General features: G+C 35.9%; 5 protein-coding genes across 9 annotated transcripts; 4 read left to right on the plus strand and 1 right to left on the minus strand.

Annotated features, from left to right (window-relative positions):
• Window positions 1–2,309: 2,309 nt before the first annotated feature.
• Window positions 2,310–3,753, plus strand: LOC17874595 (CBS domain-containing protein CBSX5). Its single transcript, XM_006280497.2, has 2 exons — window positions 2,310–2,727; window positions 2,814–3,753. Exons 1-2 carry the CDS (start codon window positions 2,384–2,386, stop codon window positions 3,706–3,708), a joined length of 1,239 nt encoding a protein of 412 aa, XP_006280559.1. The 5' UTR covers window positions 2,310–2,383; the 3' UTR covers window positions 3,709–3,753.
• A 2,806-nt stretch (window positions 3,754–6,559) lies between these two features.
• Window positions 6,560–10,696, plus strand: LOC17877213 (MLO-like protein 11). Of its 4 annotated transcripts, XM_023784110.1 has the most exons (18): window positions 6,579–6,671; window positions 6,817–6,850; window positions 6,989–7,113; window positions 7,209–7,422; window positions 7,506–7,563; window positions 7,651–7,886; window positions 7,979–8,095; window positions 8,211–8,271; window positions 8,502–8,596; window positions 8,725–8,799; window positions 8,901–8,986; window positions 9,076–9,125; window positions 9,219–9,259; window positions 9,354–9,524; window positions 9,617–9,652; window positions 9,749–9,816; window positions 9,907–9,967; window positions 10,061–10,696. In XM_023784110.1, exons 4-18 carry the CDS (start codon window positions 7,276–7,278, stop codon window positions 10,463–10,465), a joined length of 1,707 nt encoding a protein of 568 aa, XP_023639878.1. In that variant the 5' UTR covers window positions 6,579–6,671; window positions 6,817–6,850; window positions 6,989–7,113; window positions 7,209–7,275; the 3' UTR covers window positions 10,466–10,696. The 4 variants fall into 4 exon arrangements, with proteins under 4 accessions (XP_023639881.1, XP_023639878.1, XP_023639875.1 ...); XM_023784113.1 differs by lacking the exon at window positions 6,817–6,850 and having other exon boundaries at window positions 6,560–6,671; XM_023784107.1 differs by lacking the exon at window positions 6,579–6,671 and having other exon boundaries at window positions 6,689–6,850.
• Window positions 10,697–10,857: 161 nt separating this feature from the next.
• On the plus strand, window positions 10,858–14,303 carry LOC17875297 (non-canonical poly(A) RNA polymerase PAPD5). Its single transcript, XM_006280224.2, has 13 exons — window positions 10,858–11,297; window positions 11,603–11,715; window positions 11,807–11,863; window positions 12,070–12,165; window positions 12,248–12,318; window positions 12,484–12,526; window positions 12,667–12,747; window positions 12,837–12,896; window positions 12,997–13,047; window positions 13,131–13,228; window positions 13,342–13,390; window positions 13,485–13,529; window positions 13,620–14,303. Exons 1-13 carry the CDS (start codon window positions 10,916–10,918, stop codon window positions 14,073–14,075), a joined length of 1,602 nt encoding a protein of 533 aa, XP_006280286.1. The 5' UTR covers window positions 10,858–10,915; the 3' UTR covers window positions 14,076–14,303.
• Window positions 14,304–14,615: 312 nt separating this feature from the next.
• Window positions 14,616–16,179, minus strand: LOC17876260 (E3 ubiquitin-protein ligase RMA3). Of its 2 annotated transcripts, none has more exons than XM_023784669.1 (2): window positions 16,025–16,179; window positions 14,616–15,594 (listed from the first exon to the last, which is right to left on the minus strand). In XM_023784669.1, the coding sequence occupies exon 2, from the start codon at window positions 15,575–15,577 to the stop codon at window positions 14,861–14,863; it is 717 nt and encodes a 238-aa protein (XP_023640437.1). In that variant the 5' UTR covers window positions 15,578–15,594; window positions 16,025–16,179; the 3' UTR covers window positions 14,616–14,860. The 2 variants fall into 2 exon arrangements, with proteins under 2 accessions (XP_023640437.1, XP_006279669.2); XM_006279607.2 differs by having other exon boundaries at window positions 16,020–16,178.
• A 689-nt stretch (window positions 16,180–16,868) lies between these two features.
• On the plus strand, window positions 16,869–18,968 carry LOC17875254 (cylicin-1). Its single transcript, XM_006279824.2, has 8 exons — window positions 16,869–17,546; window positions 17,725–17,770; window positions 17,879–17,928; window positions 18,032–18,073; window positions 18,162–18,275; window positions 18,374–18,452; window positions 18,538–18,609; window positions 18,707–18,968. The coding sequence occupies exons 1-8, from the start codon at window positions 16,933–16,935 to the stop codon at window positions 18,752–18,754; spliced, it is 1,065 nt and encodes a 354-aa protein (XP_006279886.1). The 5' UTR covers window positions 16,869–16,932; the 3' UTR covers window positions 18,755–18,968.
• The last annotated feature ends 7 nt before the right edge of the window (window positions 18,969–18,975 follow it).

Below are 18,975 nucleotides of genomic sequence, written 5' to 3' on the forward strand. Positions count from 1 at the left end.
ATCCAACAAGTCTTAGTTCCAAGATGGCGATGTGGGATGTTTGTGTTCTTGTAATGTGAGTTCCCTCCTAAAAGTAGACGATACGGGCCGAAGCCCACTCATTTACATAATCCCATTCTCAACTTATTTGCTTTAAACCGGGCGGTGTATCTATATAAATTCTAAACCGAACATTCTAAGAGAAAAATTGGATAGTGTGTCTGGTTTAGTAGTAAATACCTAGACGACACACAGTGTGACACAACAAAATTTGGTTCTATCTGCAATTTGCAAAAGTGAATTATGTCATAGTGTTATAGAATAATCTTACTTACCTAAAAAAAAGTTGAAATAATAACTTGCAAGTAGCAAAGACAACACAAAAACGAGATGTTGTGAAACTTGGCCAACTTGTTTCCATGACGTACGACGTTTTAAGGTTTCACTTCAAACGACATGACGAAGACAAAAGTTGGTATTAAGTTATGAAATAATACAAACTTGTTTCTGGGAGTACGTGCGTACTAAGCCAAATTGATTAGTTAGGCTTTTGTTTTTACATCCTTTTTTTTGCTTAACAATAAAACAAATTAAGATCTAAAGATCATGAGATTAGGTTTTTAAATCTTGAAAATAAAGTGAACGTATGTATTGGCTTGAGAACATTTTTGACATAAAGAGCATGATAAACGTTGAAAGCGCATAAGACAATTTAGTCCAACCCGGTGACATCATGTTGGAGAGTGAAAGTAAAATTAAAATTTCAAAAGTTGCATTTGTAATTATTATCACTAAAAAAGCGACAATATTTTAATATACTTTTTGCTTTATTTTTTAATTACATATCACAATCACATAAGTGTTGTTGTATATACATTTCATGGGTCTCTCGAGACTCTAGACCAATAATATGAATGACGGAAAACATATAAGATTTATTTCAGATATCTTTCGTTATCGTATCTTTCAAAAAAGTAAATATAATTCATCATTTTTTATACAAACGTAACAATCGAGTATGAACCTTTTATATATGTAACTTACAAGTGGTTGGATCATACTTATCAACAAACCATAGGTCATATTGTATTTTTAATTTAAATGTTAACATTGGGGTCATATATATGTATGAGCTGGTTTTGTTTGGTATATAAAACATTATTAAGAGAGTTCTGTCTTCTAATTAATCCATGCATGTTTAAATTGTTGAAGTAGTTGTAGCTTAGAGTTAGGAGGCTTAAGAAATTTTGAATGTCTCATCGATCTCTAGGGTCTTCCCATTAAGAGGAGCTAGATGTTGATCTCTGCGAGCTTCGCAATTTTGAGTTCACTTGCATGGTTTCATTGAACCGGCAAACTCGGTTCACTGTGATTCATGAATCATGATCCCTCCTACAACGAATTCCCATCTTAGGTTTGGAGATTACATTGAACCAAGCTTTGATTTGGAGTCTAGCTGGGTCAATCGAACTAAGTTTTGGCCATCCCAACATAAAAAAAAATGTCTCGTATGATGCAAACATAAATTCATCTATCAAAGTAAAATAATATAACCAAAAAAAAAAAACAGTTACGATTATATGTCGTCAATTATTAGTCTTAATTATATATTTTAGATGAAATACTAAATAATTAGTGGTTTAACCTTTTTCATTTTGTAACTAGGATATAAAAATGGTGTTTATAAGATTTTTTTTAATAGAAAAAACAATGTAAGTCAGTTTTATATTTCTTAGATTTGACTCTGTACAATGAAATGTAAATATAAAACATTAAAATGTGTGTTGTTGACAAAAAAAAATGAACAATTATAAACCAAAATTAAGAACAAGAGATATTCCCTGATCAGCTATAATTTAAAAGAATAAATGGAATGTAATATTCTTCTAAAACTTATATATTCATCTTTTCATTTCATGCATCTTTACCTCTTTATTCATTTCAAAATTTCCATTTTAATTATAACCTATGAGAGAAGGACACAACCAAAAAACAAAAGAATATTCTAAGCACATTGTATTAGATTAATCTTATCTCTCATTTCACTGTTCAATACTAATATTGGATTTGGATGAATATGCAAAACAAGAATAAAACAAATCACTAAAAATGTTCTTAGTCAGAATTTGTATTTGTATACATTAAACTTAAAATTCCAAACATTATAGTAAAAAATAATAATTAAACACAACAGACAAAAAAAGGTAAAAATAATCTATCTGTACACAACCATAGAACCAAGTAGTTTTTTGTGTTAATGTATCTATATCTCTTCTTCCTCTTTATAACTACTCTCCTCCTTCCTCTGTTCTCTCTCTCTCTCTCTCTCTCTCTCTCTCTCTCTCTCTCTCAATCTCTCCATCTTCTCCTTCACATACCAAAAAAATTCTCAATCTTTCTTTTGATGGCATTAGCCATTTTGTCGCACGAGGTATCTGATCTCTGTATCGGTAAACCACCTCTACGGTGTCTATCCGTCGCCACAGCCACCGTAGCTGACGCCATCGCCGCACTCAAATCCTCTGACGAACCATTTCTCACCGTCTGGAGCTGTAACCACGACGATGAGAAAACAGATGGTATCGACAAGTGCGAGTGTTTGGGTAAGATCTGTATGGCTGATGTAATCTGTTACCTATCAAAATTCGACAGCAATGTTTTGTCTCTTTCCTCTGCTTTCGACGCATCTGTCTCTGTTCTCATCCCTAAATCTCGTCCCCTCGTCGTCCATGTTCAATCTTCTTGCAAGTATGGTGACAAATCATTTTTGGGTTTCTTTAAAGCTCTGTTTTTTATGGTTCGTGGAGATTAAAAATTTAATCTTTTTGATTTAGATTGGTCGAAGCTATTGATTTGATCATACAAGGAGCACAGAATCTGATTGTTCCGATTCAGACAAGATCAATCACGAAGAGAAGACAACAACAAAAACTTCTGAACCGAAACGTTGTCGTTTCACTCTCCACCACAACCTCAACGACTCACAAGAATAGCCTACAATTCTGCTGGATCACACAAGAAGACATAATCCGATTCCTTCTCGATTCCATTAGTGTCTTCTCTCCGTTACCGTCTCTTTCTATCTCCGATCTCGGTGTTATCAACAGTACACACAATATTCTCGCCGTTGATTATCACTCCTCTGCTGCTTGTGCTGTCTCCGTCATCTCTCGTGCAATCTTGGACAATGTCTCTGTCGCTGTGGTTGATAAAGGATGTGATCAAGAAGAAGATTCACGTATAGCTTTGATAGGAGAGATATCTCCGATGACACTAGCTTGCTGCGACGAAACAGCTGCAGCAGCGGTTGCTACACTCTCGGCCGGAGACTTAATGACGTATATCGACGGTAGTGGTCCGCCGGAGAGCCTTGTCGGTGTAGTTAGGAATCGTTTGGAAGATAAAAGGATGGCTGGATTGATCTCACTCATTGATTCTTTGTCTTCGTTTTCGGGGTCTTCCTCGGATGAAGAGTCTCCGGCAGGGAGGACTAGAACGTCGTCGTATGGGAGGTCGGTTAGTAACGCGGCGAGGATGGCGAGGAAGTCGGTGGCGATAGTGTGTAACCGGAAGAGTTCGTTGATGGCAGTGATGATACAAGCGATTGCTCATAGAGTGAGTTATGTGTGGGTGATTGATGAAGATGGTTGTTTGATTGGTATGGTTACTTTTGTTGATATTTTGAAACTGTTTAGGGAGTTCTTGGATGGTGATCATAATCATAACTAATGATCATCTTATATATATATATATATACTTCAGGCTTTTATTTTTGAAGTTTTTGTTAGAAATTATTGAAACATAGCAACTAGAATTGCTGTTTTTAATTAGATTTTTCTTTTGGTGCAATAGACCATAAGACTAAATCCTTGTAAACATTTCGGCTTTTCTATATAACTTTATGGTTTTTAGTTTTTGTTGATCTTCGGATCTAATGATGACCATTTCAGTTCATTTTTTTCATGATTTGAATTGCATACAACAAAGAAAAATGTATAGCTAGGTCATAGTTAGAGCACGTACGTATATTGGATGAAATTATGGGTTTCACGTCTAGAACATAAAGAAACCAAAACTTGGTGAGGCTCACGACTTCTAAATCGAATTACTTAAAATCCATTGTTGTTATACTTGGTGTCCAAAAAAGTTGTAACAATGTAACATATTGGTGGTGGAAGAAAAGGAAAGATTGATTCTCTCTGTAAATGTACTGTAGAAACTCCAGTTGACTAGTACAAAAGTTGAAAAAGTATGGCCCTGAGATTTGGTTTTATAGATTTGGGCCAGTCAATGATTAATTTAGACAGCTTGCAGCTAAATAACGCTGGTGGTCAAAATACCACGTGATATTAAATAGATATCGTCCATTTCGTTTGGTACAATATGTTTGTAAATGTGTGTCTCGTGTGTCTTTGTCTCGTTGTGAGTGTGAAAGCCTGACGACTGCTTCATAAGAGAGTGAGCGTTAATTGTTTGAATAATTGAAAGCCGTCTCTATATAAGATTTCACATCTTTGTGACAGCAATATATTACATTGTGATATACATGTATCTTAGGGTTAAGACAAACTTAAGTATGACTTAGCTAGGTAATGTACGTGGATGAATTGTATGATATAAAAATTGGCATATTCGATAAATATCCTTTTAGTGTTCAATGAGAATTAACGATGCATATATATAGTTACGTTGGAATGATATTGACTTCTTTTTTAAGCGCAAGTTGGTTCTATCTATGTATTGCATTGTCGAGTAGAGAGTGATTTTGTTTCTTTTTTTTTCTTTCTTAAGTTTAGTTAAAACATCTATAGTAATTTTGTAACAAAATATTTCAACTAAAAAAACCAAAACGAAAATTTATGTATGCCTTTTGTGTTTGCATTTCTATACTATAAAAGATAATTTGAAAGTAAAAAATCATACACATGAGTCGTTTCTAACTTGTACACTTTCTGAATGTTAGATTCTTACTAACTTCGTACATGTGATGTGAGGGGCAAGTCAAAAAGAGCAGACGATTCGGTAACTAGGTTGTCCAAAACGTATACAATGATGATGTATCAAAAGATTCAGAACCTATATAAAAAATTTAATGATTCAGAAACTCAGCCTTGGAGGACATTAATTATATTGTTTCTCTTGTCATTTGCTTACACAATCTATACCAAGGCGTGGAAACAAAGAATATATATATATATATATCATGAAATAGCATGTACAAATGTTTGAATATGGTCATATATACATATGTAGTTTTTGGCTTCTTTAATTTTAATGAATTTTACGAACATGTGCTGGATTTCCAGAAAGTTGGACCATCAAGGACACGCTTTTGTATTGCAGACCTCATGATAACAAGATTTTTTGTTATGATGCGTAACAAAACCCCAAAAACGAACAAATATCCCCCCCATGTATGTGGTCCTTGTAACCATTTGCTGGTCGATTCAAACAAGCGACTAAGTTATATTTTGAAGTTCCTAAAACAAATGCTGTCTAAGTAGTTGTTTGTTAATGCAAAACAGAGAAAGAGGAGAAACAATATGTGTTTCGATTCATAATTGTTTCAAACTAATGACTCCATTCTAAACTATTCGAACCAAGCACGAGATGCCTATTTCAGTCCGTATATATATAGCCTTTTTTCAGATATATAGATATTTAGGTAAGCTGAGTTTTGTACTAACCAATAGAGAATGTAAGAGGGATCACACACATGATCATCTGATGTACACCGTACCACTATATCCTTTTCCATTTGAGAACCTTTGATCCAGACCACATGATTTGGATTGCATGTCACACTCGCACACGGAAGTATCAATAACCTTTTTGACCGAAGCTTCTTCAATAAAAGCCACTCAAGCCAGAGTGTCTTTACGCATAACTCAATAGTCAAATTCCTCATCGTTTGGAAACCCTCTGATTCGGTCAGTTTCTCTCTCTTCAAATGCAAAAAACAAAAATTTCTTATAACTTTTGCTTTTTTATATTTTTCCCAAAAAAAAACTCTTCACCATAGTCCATAGATATATTAATCACAACTAAGTTGAGCCCAATGAGATAGAAGATATTACATCTACCTTCACCGTTTACAAGATCTTTAGAGCAACGAGATGATTAGGAAAAAACACAACAATCATAATTTTGTTTTGTGTGTATGCGAATGCACACGCACACGTATGGCTTTTAAATCTTGAAACTGTAAAGACCAATGTGGAGCCATCCTCGGAATCTCTTGCGGATTCTCTCGCTTTTTTTCTTTCTTTCTCGTTTCTTATTTATCATGAGAATTCGCATGTTCTCTGCCTCGCTCACACACTCACTCGATCGTCTACAAAACCGATTGCATCATTCTATTTTTTATATTAAATAATTAATAATGACGAATTTAACAAAAAGAAACGGGAGTTTCAAGACCTCTCTCTCATACTCCCAATGCATTTAATTGCATTTAGGTAGCTTCCAGCTAATAAGTTTCCTAAAAGAAGCTGGATACTAGACAGCCTATTTAATCGTGTCATTATTTTGCTAATCAACTTTTTTAAACGAGTACTTTCGAGTTTTGAGAAAGCAAATAAAATAAACACTTTAGAAAAAGAAAAAAAAAACACAAAAAAAATTAGTAGAAACGAACAAATAACGAAAGTGAAGAGTATCATCAGATGATCATGTGGGAGAAGTTTGTTTCGGTATCTGTCGTCGAATCTTCCTTCTCTCTGCCCTTACCTTTTCTTTTTTGTTTCCTTGTCAACATTAATGGGTTATTTTAGTTTGGTCGGCTCCAAAAATAAATCTAAAATAACAATTTTTTTAGTTATATTTCACTTTGCACAGAACCATGTCTGCACATGAAGAAGTTATGAACTAAGTGAGACCAGAAGAACATCTTTTGATTTCTACAGTGGTTTGGTTTCTTAAAGACTACTAATTTGTATTCATTCCTCTCTATATCTCATGGTGTTTTCCTCTGCTTCTGGTTGAATTTGAATCTCCGGTGGATTTAAAGTTCTAAGCTTTTTTTCCAAATATCGTGGAGTCTACCAAATCTTAGCAAAGGAGATACAAAATTTCTGGGTTTTTGTTGTGATTCGGATTGTTACACCCCCAAGAACGCTTGATGGGTTTTTAAAGGTTAGATTTTTAAACTTGTAGAATCAAGGAATACGATTTTGTTATTGAGTTTCCTCTCAAATTTTGAAACTTTTCTGCGTTTGTGCAAATTCCAGTTGAATATTAGGTGAAGAGAGGAACTTGTTTCGTTTGTGTGTGAAGAATCAGATTTTTATAAGAAAAATGGGAGAAGGAGAAGAAAATGGTAATGAAGCAGATTCAAATGAGAGATCTTTGGCATTATCACCTACTTGGTCTGTTGCTATTGTCTTGACTGTCTTCGTTGTTGTTTCTTTGATCGTTGAGCGCTCCATTTATCGTCTTAGCACTGTGAGTAAAAGCCTCCTTTGTGATTTTGATCTTCTTGAGAATCATTTGTATCAGCTTTCTTACTTCTGTGTTTTTTGTGACAGTGGTTGAGGAAGACAAAGAGGAAACCAATGCTTGCTGCATTAGAAAAGATGAAAGAAGGTTTTGATGATTAACACAAACTTCCTAAATGGTCCATTTTAGTGTATGGTTTTTGGTTTCTTATATGTTTTTGGTGTTTTTTTACAGAGTTGATGTTGCTTGGCTTCATATCACTTGTTCTAACAGCTACCTCTAGTACAATAGCCAACATATGTGTGCCTTCAAGTTTCTACAATGACAGATTTGTTCCGTGTACACGATCCGAGATCCAAGAGGAGCTCGAAAGCGGTTCAACTGTCAAGCGGAATCTCTTAACGAAATCCCTCTTCTTCAGCACCTTTAGGAGAAGGTTGGGTGTCATAAAAGAGACTACTTGCAGCGAGGTTCAAACTCAAAAGGGTCGAAATCTTTAAGCATTAGCAATAGTAATCTGGTTGGTCATTTCTTGATGACTAACTAAAATTCAATCTCGTAGGGGCATGAGCCTTTTGTTTCATATGAAGGCCTTGAACAGTTGCATCGGTTCATCTTTATAATGGCAGTTACACATGTCACTTACAGCTGCTTGACCATGATTCTTGCAATCGTCAAGGTAGTTTCTTTCTTTTCAGTGCATTATGTGTTTGATAGTGTGCTTCTTTTCTCTGTTTAGATTTGGGAAGAGCTTCTGTTATTAACAGCTTTGTTTGGCTTGCTTCTCTATCTAGATTCATAGTTGGAGGATCTGGGAAGATGTAGCTCGTATGGATCGACACGATTGCTTAACTGGTGAGCTGCTTAATGGTTATCATGGTCTTCCAAAGATGGCGTAAAAATATTCCATCTGATCCTTTATAGAATGAGTGCACAGATGAAGTGCTGTTACTAGTCATTCACAGTGGCATAATTGTAATGTTGTAACAAGTTTCTTTAGCATGATGATGAGGTTTCTGCTCATAGATGAAGTTCATGGCTTTGGTTATTCAATAATAGATTGAGTATTTGTGTGTTTGTGGCAGCTGTGGCACGGGAAAAAACATTCCGAAGGCAAACAACTTTTGTCCAGTATCATTCTTCAGCTCCTCTGGCCAAGAATAGATTGCTTATATGGGTGGTTGGTTTTTGCTAGCTTCTTTCTCTAGAAAATAGGAAGACAACTCCAAATATTAGTTTTCTTTTACCATTTTGGTATTTGAATAACTGGCTCCAATATACTGATGTGTCTTTGTTTTGTGCTTGCAGATATGTTTCTTCCGGCAATTTGGTCGTTCTGTTGTTCGTTCTGACTATCTTACTCTTCGCAAGGGATTCATTGTGGTGGGTGGATACTCTATGCCTTGTCAACTTTTGCTGTTACAACTCTCATCTTTTAACTTACTTATAATTGGTACTGTTTCCTTTTCTTCTTTTATGAGCAGAATCATCACCTCACATTAAAGTACGATTTTCACAGCTATATGATCCGTTCTATGGAAGAAGAGTTCCAAAAGATTGTTGGTGTGAGGTGAGCTACCTTAGCCTGTAGAAACACTATCTGGTATATCCAATATGAATAGATGACTGAACAACTTATGCTTCAATGATCTATTACAGTGGGCCGCTTTGGGGGTTCGTAGTTGCTTTCATGCTCTTTAACATAAAAGGTATGATCACCAAAACCAAAAGACTGATGATCATTGTGAGAAATCTTCATATCATAAGATTCATTTTTTAAATCTTGGCTTTTGTTACTGCAGGATCGAATCTCTATTTTTGGATAGCGATAATTCCTGTTACTGTAAGAACTACATTTTGAGCATTCCTAGCTTTCTTGTACCGCGTTTGTAAACATCATACAGCTTAGTAAATTTTGTTCATTCCCATTCTTTCAGCTTGTTCTTCTGGTTGGTGCCAAGTTGCAACATGTAATAGCAACTTTGGCATTGGAGAATGCTGGTTTAACTGAATATCCTTCCGGAGTGAAGCTGAGACCTCGTGATGAACTTTTCTGGTTCAATAAACCAGAGCTACTCTTGTCCCTAATCCACTTCATTCTGTTCCAGGTTTACAAAATATCTTTACTAACCTCCTTTGCATCGAACCAATTACTCGGTCTCGGTAAAACTAATAGCTATTTGATATCATTTTCCAACAGAACTCTTTTGAACTGGCTTCGTTCTTTTGGTTTTGGGTACAACACTTGACCTTATATTTGATATACTTTTCTCGGACTTAAGATTTTGGTTTGGAACTTACAAATACATTTGTTCTTAATACTTCTCTCCAGTGGCAGTTTGGGTACAGCTCTTGCTTCCTCAAGAATCATTACCTCGTTTACTTCAGACTTCTTTTAGGGTAATCGAACCTTCTTTCTTCGAACTGATTTAGCTCTAGGCTGTTGTACATTTACCTTATAGTGTAATATAATTCATTTCCACTTTGTAGCTTTGCTGGACAGTTTCTATGCAGTTACAGCACACTACCACTTTATGCACTAGTCACTCAGGTAATTTAAGAAAAATCCGTTGCTGGTTTCGACTTTTGAAAGCTTTCGTAAACTTCTTTAGACATATAATGCGAATATTGTTTTTGATTGCAGATGGGAACGAACTATAAAGCAGCTCTAATACCTCAGAGGATAAGAGAGACAATTCGCGGTTGGGGAAAAGCAACCAGAAAGAAAAGAAGGCACGGGATATATGGCGATGATTCGACTGTTAGAACAGAAACGAGCACGGTTGCATCTATCGAAGAATATGATCATCAAGTTCTTGATGTTACCGAATCTTCTCTACAACAGCAACAAGAACATGGTATTGAGGTTGAAATGCAACCAATCCAACCTCGTAGTGATGATTGTGTACCTAATGAATCTTCAAGTAGAGTTGGAACACCTCTTCTTCGACCTTGGCTCTCCATTTCTTCACCAACAACCACAGAGTTGAGATCAGAACCTATGGAACCACTCTCCAGATCGTCTTCATTGCCAGTGAGACGAGAGTGAGTCAGTGAGATATATATATACCTACTAAGTTAAGCTGAGTGAGGATTGGGTTTAGTTGGATATATAGGATTAATTTCAGTAGAAAATTAAACAGATGAACATGTACTCTTCTTAGTACATAGATGTAATAATTGGAATAATTTAACATTGAAAACTGTAAACTTTGTAAAAGCAACACTATTCTTCATATTTCCTCTACTAATATTAGATTGAAATATTTTAAAATCAAAACATACAAATTTTGTTTTAAAAAAACGACTCAAAAGCTTCAGTAAACATTAATTTTTTTTACATTTTTGAAAACTATATTATATTTTTCCTTTTCTGAATTATTAATTAATTCTTTGTTTCCGATTCCGACAATTACTATTAACTTTTTAAGTTTTGTAAGCTCCTCCCCGGCGGCTTCGAAACCCTAAACCCCAAAGTTTTAGCTTCCGTCAATCTCCAATGGAGGAGACTCCTGCTAAGACGGAAGCTCCAGCTTTCGTATACGATACACTTACACCACTCTGTTTCTCTGATTCGAATCAATCTCCGCCAATTTATGACGAACCGCACCAATACTCTGTTTTCCGCAAAGAGATTTCAGATTTCAAGGACGATACAGCCCCGGTGGAATCAGCTACGATTGATTTCTTCTCACTGGACGTTGATGGCGAGACTAATGAGAACGGCGTCGAACCTGTGACGCCGGTGGTGGTGGCGGCGTCGTCGAAGAAGAAGAGTAAAAAGAGGAAGAAAGATGAAGAAGCTGGGCAACCCAGATTGGAGAGTAACTGGTTTAGTGAGAATAGTTTTTCTAAGATCCCAATGCTTCAGTTGCATAAAGGTAATGAGCTCAATATCATTCAAAGTTTGAATCTTTAATGGTTCTGAAGTTTGAATATTTGATGGTTCTGAAGTTTGAATCTTTGATGGTTCTTGTTATTTCGATTGCTTTCGACATTGTTGCTCTTTTGTTGTTAAAACTTGTTGAGAAGCTTCTTTGATATGTTAATTGATGTTAGGTTCTTGTTAAATCGATTGAGTTGTTAAAAGTGAGCTAGTAGCTGGATTTGGTATTTGAGATTTCCTTTTGGTGTTGCATCCGCACAAGAAACTTGTTGATAAGCTTTGATTTGGATTTCATTGCAGAAATTGTAGATTTCAGCGATTTCCTGTTACCAACACAAGCGGAGAAAGCTGAGCGTGATGCAGCTGTGGAGAGTGTCTCAAGTGTTATTACGTATATCTGGCCGAGTTGCAAGGTACAAACTTTCGAAACTTCAATCTCTCTTATGAGTATTGTTTGATTTGAAAAACTGCAATTTCTAATTCTTGCTTATTCTCCTGTTGCAGGTTGAGATTTTTGGGTCATACAGGACAGGGCTGTATCTTCCAACAAGTGATATAGATGTAAGTGTTCAACACCACTTTTCTTTGATTGACTCTGTGGTACAATTAGAGTTTAGCACAATGTTTACCTCCACATCCATTTTGAGTTATATCTATATGAGTTATTATAATATTGTTTTGATACTTAGACGGTAATGACTGTATAGACGACTAGTGTTTGAAAAGACCTTCATTTCTAAATTTTATTCCTTTTGCTGTATATATAGGTGGTGATTTTGGAATCAGGTCTCACAAATCCACAACTAGGTTTACGCGCACTCTCCAGGGCATTGTCACAAAGGGGAATTGCAAAGAATATCCAGGTATTTTGACTTTTTAATATTATTATTATATGGCAGTATCTCAGAGCGATCATGTTGTATAATTAGCTCTCTAATTGTTTAGGTGATTGCTAAGGCTCGTGTACCAATTATCAAGTTTGTTGAGAAGAAAAGCAACATTGCTTTTGATCTAAGGTTCTTTATCTTCCCAGTTTCCCCAACTAGCTTCTCTTTTAGTTTCAGTCCTCTTTTTTCTTCAATAAATTGTAATCAAAACACTAGTTGAGTTCTTAAATGAATTTTTATTTGTGAATAGAGTATATGATTTAGCTAGTATTAAGTATGTCACTGGCTTTGCAGTTTTGATATGGACAATGGACCAAAGGCTGCTGAGTTTATACAGGTTTGTGATAGACTGGTAGTACATTTTGTTACTTCAGATAGATCGCATGAACTTTGGGATTCTTCAGCTGAATAATACTCTTTAGCAGCCTATCATGTTGATCTGTGTAATCTTACTACAAGTCTCTGATTATTTTGTAGGATGCAGTATCAAAGTTACCTCCTCTACGGCCATTATGTTTAATTCTGAAAGTATTTCTACAGCAGAGAGAACTTAATGAGGTCTGGACATGATAGTCTGCTTGATTTAATATGTCTTCCTTCTTCACCATACCAAACATTGAAAAATTGTCTTTAATGTTTTTGTTCAGGTGTACAGTGGTGGAATTGGCTCATATGCACTTCTTGCAATGCTTATTGCATTTCTCAAGGTAGAAGTGATTACTTTAATTTCACATTACCAGATATTTCACTTTAAGAATTAGAATCTCTAAATCGGACATTCTTTATCCTTGTTCTTCTATGAAACAGTACCTCAAGGATGGTCGAAGCGCACCTGAGCATAACTTGGGAGTTCTATTGGTATACTTTTGTCACTGTGACTGAAAACTTTAATTTGCATGGCTTCATTTGTTGGCTAAAATTTATCCTTTTCCTTAATGTAGGTAAAATTCTTTGATTTTTACGGGCGAAAGTTGAACACCTCAGATGTTGGTGTATCTTGCAAAAAGGGAGGTTCTTTCTTTTCTAAGAGCAACAAAGGGTAAGTAAACTAACTGACATTGGAGGTTTTATTTACATAAGTCTCGTCTACCTCTACTTTTCGTTTTTGTTGACATTCATATGTTGTCTTTATTTTCGTTTTTGTCTCTCCAGTTTCCTGAACATGGCCCGGCCTGGGCTCATCTCTATCGAGGATCCACAGGTTAGCTTCGAGCTTTGGTTTTGTATAAACAAGAAACTTAGAATGCATGTGAGAAAAGATTAATTTGGTTTATTTGTTTTTGTTGTGTAATCAGACACCAGATAATGACATTGGGAAGAGCTCATTCAACTACTTTCAGGTTCTATTCACTTGTCTAGTTTATCAACACAGTAAATACTTTCAAGATGGCTATATATATACTGACTAGAGAGGGCTTCTTTATATGCAGATTCGATCAGCCTTTTCAATGGCATTATCTACTTTAACAAACACAAAAGTGATCCCAGCTTTAGGACCAAACCGAAGCATTCTCGGGACAATAATCAGACCCGACCGGATCCTGTCAGAGCGGAAAGGAGGAAAAAACGGGGACGTCACTTTCAGCAGTTTGCTTCCTGGAGCAGGAGAGCCATTGCCTAGTGACGGAAAAAGCAATGGGGGGCTCTTCTGCAACTGGGAGCTTGAAGAAGATGAAGAAGGTTCGTTCCCAAGAGGGAATTTGACAAACGGTGACATTACTCCGATAGTAGATACTCCTGGCGGTAGGAAATCGAAAGAATCTTCTCGAAAGAAGAAGAAGAAGAGTAAGAAGAACAAGGAGGTAGATGAAGAGGAAGAAGAAGAAACAAGTTCAAAGAAGAAAAGACGACGGAGGAACATAGTTGGATACACATGGAACTACTGAGATTTTATTCTAAGTTGGTTGACTTTGGAAACCAGAAAGGTTATGTTGTTGACAGAGACTATGAGTGTAAATTATGATTTGCTATAACAGTTCTTTATGCTGTTTGTAACAAATTAAAAAAATTTACCATCAGTTTTGAGTAGCTTCTTAAATTAAGAAAAATACCATGTAATGGAACAATTTAGAGATTTAGTTATCAATTTTAATTTAAAAATGTTTTTGTTTTGTTTTTCCTTCTGGTTTTGTTTGATATAATTTTGATTAATTTATCAATAGGGTACGAGAAGAAGCAGAACAAGTCATCAATCATTATCGTGGTCGTCACTAACATCACCATCATCATTTTATCGATTTGCCATAACGTTGGCGTGAGAGTAACGTATGTATTGGAAGATGTACACTGGTTATCTAATTATCCTCATGTTTAAACTCCCAATTCTCTGGCAAATACAGCTCTTTATTTGTCTTTCGAAATGTTTAGATGTACACTGAGACATTGTTTGATGTTTACCATGTATTTGAGTATTTCCTAAGACACAATTTGAAAAATGACACATGCTCATACATATCATCATCCATACATATCATATATCTGTTTCTGGAGCATACATATAGTTCAAGCCGAGGAGATACATGCACAACTGTATGTATAAATGTATGGATAGTTTTAGGCAAATACAACAGGGACAAACAATGGCTTATACAGCTCAAGACCAAGCAAAGCTATTTAAATCATCACATACTGTACAAAAAAACGAGAGCTAGAAGAACAAACAAGAACTGACTCAGAACAAAAAGAGACAGAGGAGAATGCAGCAAAGGAAGAAGATGGATACCCGATGTAGAGACTTCTCTAGCTGCATCATCCTCTGGCTGTTGTTCCCATTGATGAGTCGGGAGTTTCGGTAAGGATGAGCCAAAGTGTTTGTAAACGTTCCAAATATCCTCGTATGCACCATGTCCCCAAACATTCCAATAACCGGGTACAAGAAACTCATCATGACTGCATTTGCAAGATCATTTGATGATTCTGTCGCAGTGAAGCCACCATAATGACGAGGAGACTGAGCCTGAAGGCGATGTTGCAAGCTCGGGTTGAGAGACGAAGTTGAACTGATCAGATTGTTCAAAGGGGATGAAGCGGGTCTTTGAGGTATAGCTTCAGAAGAAGATGAAGAAGACATGCCTCTTCCGTAAAGAGGAACCAACGAACCAATCGAGATGTTAGATTTGCAAACAGGACAGTTTTGCTGCTGAATAATTGAGAGTGAAGATGATTTCTGCACATCTAACCATCTGTAGATGCAAGGCCAGCAAAAAAGATGACCACAAAGAGTCACAACCGGATCATGTGCAGTCTCTAAACAGATGTTGCAATCAAAACACCCACTTTCCTCAGAGTTAACTTCCGTTGGAACCGTGCTGAGGCTCGGCTTTTGTGTCAGTACAAACCCATCACCATTTGCTCGTTGTGCATCAAACCTGAAGAAGTTCCCTTCCATGATATTGTAGTAAGATCCTGAAATCAGAGTAAACACACACAATAAAGTCATGTCATTTAGACTAAAGCACAGAACTTTTTAACAGTCATACATACAAAACTCTATTATGAATTCTGTGAATCATCATCTAACTCAGAATTATATGAACACCCAAGTCAAAATGTTAAGAATAAAGCCATTGATTGATCTGATTTCACTAATGCTCCAAAACCCATCAAACAGAGTCGAAATCACAATGCAAAAATCTGATCTTTGTGGATTGAAAAATCTTCAAAATTAGGATTTCAAGACACTACATTTACGATTCCAATCCAACCATTAACGATAAATTTCATTCCAGTAATCTGAGAGAAACCAAAAAAAAGGATTAAAACCCTAAATTTATTGTCCTAAATCCAGAAACAGGAAGGATTCTGATCAAAGTAGCAGGAAGAGAACGTACCGTACCGGAGACGGCGATTGCAAACAAAACACGAAAGTAGCGAAGGAGGAGGCGTAAGGAGAGAGATCTCAGCGATACGAAGTAGAGAGAGGCTTCTTATGTTATGATGAATCGATAATAATGAAGTTGATGTTAGTGACCACCACGATAATGATTGATGATACTTGTTCTTCTTCCTCTTTAACCTTTAAACCAAACCAATATTTTTTTAAAAATAAAATAATTAATCAGATTATATATATATAAAAAACAAATTTTCTGAAAATAAACCAGAAAATTTTAAAATTATAAGTGATAATAACTGAATTGTTCCATAACATTTTTAAATTTTAAGAAGCTACTCAAAACTAATTTGTTACAAACAGCATAAATAACTGTTTTACCAAGTGCAACCAACTTAAAATATCATCTCAGTGAAACCATTCTAATCCTTTTTTAAGTATTCTGATTAAAAAGTTAGATTAAGTTTTATATTTGTTTCTAGTTCCATTCCACAAAAATCACAAACAAGTATATACCTATGGATCAAATTAAAGTTAAACCTTGAATCATCAGCATTTTCCAATCGTTTTATATCTCTTTTATATAATAAATAAAACTTTTTTTAATGATTTTTTTGTGAAATCACATATATTTTTTAGAAAAAAATGATTTTGAACTTTTCACCAATTCGATCCCAAAATTGTTTTATTCCTTTAAAGTCCAACAAAAAAACAAAAAAAAAATTGTTTTATTCCTTCACACGTTGGGCTTTATATTCCTATACCCATAACAATATTCTAATTAATGGGCTATATTATGGCCCAATTTAATTTTTAAGTTCTATTATTCGCACGGCTGTTGGATTAGTAACGGTTCATCACGGCCTTTCGATCTAGGGCCAAGTTTACTACTCGCCGGCGATTTAGTGGAAATGGGAAGAGACCACGACGGCTCTCCGCCGGCGAATACGGAACGCGACGTGGAGGATAGAGGCTATAGGGAAAAATCATCCCGGGAGAAACCGAGCGGTGCTGGAAAGGATTCAGGGGAAGAGAAAGATGTGAGTCGCCGCCGTGAATCGAAGAGGAGAACAAAAGATGGCAAAGGTTCCGGTTCTGAATCTGGTTTGGAAAGTGGTAGCGAGTCTGAATCGGATAAGGAAGAGAGACGTAGAAGTAGAAAAGATAGAGGGAAGAGGAAATCAGATCGGAAATCTAGGAGAAGACGGCGTGATTATTCGAGTAGTAGTTCGGATTCGGAATCAGAATCAGAATCGGATTATTCGTCGGAGTATTCTGACTCTGAGGAGAGTGAGAGTGAAGATGAGAGAAGGAGGAGGAAGAGGAAGAGAAGAGAAAGGGAAGAGAGAGAGAGGAAGAGAAGGAGAAGAGAGAAAGACAAGAAGAAGAGGAAGAAGTCTGATAAAGATGGAGATAGGAAGAAGAAGGATAAGAAGAAGAAGAAGAAGAAGTCTGAGAAAGTGAAGAAAGGAGCTGTCACTGAATCATGGGGGAAGTATGGAATCATCAGAGAAACTGATATGTGGTAAAGTTTACTGTCTCTTAGTTTTCAGTTTACCTCATTTTTGGAAGAACTTGAGCTCTTAGGTGTGATTTTAGCATTAAAATGTTGAGCCTTTGTGGAGATTTCAGTCGAGAAATGTGTTGATCACTGCCCTGGATTTTTATACATTAGATATTGAAAAGTGATCACTCATGTGTAGGAATAAACGACCAGAGTTCACGGCATGGTTGCTTGAAGTAAAAGAGGTAATTTTATAGCCTTATATGATCCTATTCTGCTTTGGAACTCAAATTGACTTAGCTCTGTTTTTGGCACCCTCGACTTGATTTTGGTTATCTCTCTCGCTTTAATAGGTTAACTTGGAAAGCTTGCCACCTTGGGAAGAGAAGAAAATGTTTAAAGAGTATGTACTTTGATATATGTTCAGATTTAATCTCCAAAGTTTGTGTTCAGATTATGCTCTGGTTTCTGATAAATGTTATGTGCGATTGATGTTGTTTTCACAGTTTTATGGAAGATCACAACACTGGTACATTTACCTCGAAAAAGTGAGCTTCTTTCTTGTGTGGATGTATTAATTTTGTTGAACACTTATGGTCGAGATTTGTTGTTGATCAAGATCTGATCTTTTTGCAGATACTATGACATTGATGGGTACTACAGACAAAAGTTGGAAAAAGAGATGAAAAAGGGATTAAAGAAAGCAGGGATTAGTGAGCGTACTGTGTTCAATGATGAGGAACAACGCAGGTAACCAAATATTCTTAATTTATATCAGCTGTCAATAAATTATAGTAATACTGTTAGATGAGTTGCTTAAAAGGCATGTGTTTTTGTGCTTGTTTCAGGCTAGAAATGCAGGAATTACGCGAAAAGCAGAAGGAAGAAGAAGTTTTAGCTCTAAAGCGATCAATGGAAGGCGGAATGGTCAGTGTCTTGTTTGAATTCTTTGCCATTTATCTGCTTGCTTGCACAAATCCTATGTGATTGACTTATAATAAATCAATGGCAGGCACAAGCCATGAAAGAGCAAGCTCGCCTGAAGGAAGAAATGGTGTACTTATACAAGATAGGGGACATGGAGGTTCGATACAAAAGCCTTAATATTTTCAGTGTTTTGGACCATTCTCACATTCATTTTCAAATTCATTGTTTATGTAACGTTTTCGAAACACATGCAGGGTGCAGCAGCTATACAGAGAAGGTTGGATCCAGATGTTCCTATGTGATGTGGAGGTTTTGGTTAACCTTGACATCATATTCTCTTACCGGCCCCTAAATTGTGTTCCAAGATTCGAACTTTTGTAACATAACGATAAAAAGTACCTAAGTTTTTATCTCCTAGAATCCCTAAATCATGATACTATTTTGTATTTTTATATTTTTTGTATTCGAATAGTTTCATCCCATGAGCGGAACTAAATGCATCTATTCCTTCTAATACCACATC

Source organism: Capsella rubella, unplaced genomic scaffold, assembly GCF_000375325.1.
Source record: "Capsella rubella cultivar Monte Gargano unplaced genomic scaffold, Caprub1_0 scaffold_8, whole genome shotgun sequence".
In the NCBI taxonomy this organism is placed as follows: Eukaryota; Viridiplantae; Streptophyta; class Magnoliopsida; order Brassicales; family Brassicaceae; genus Capsella; species Capsella rubella.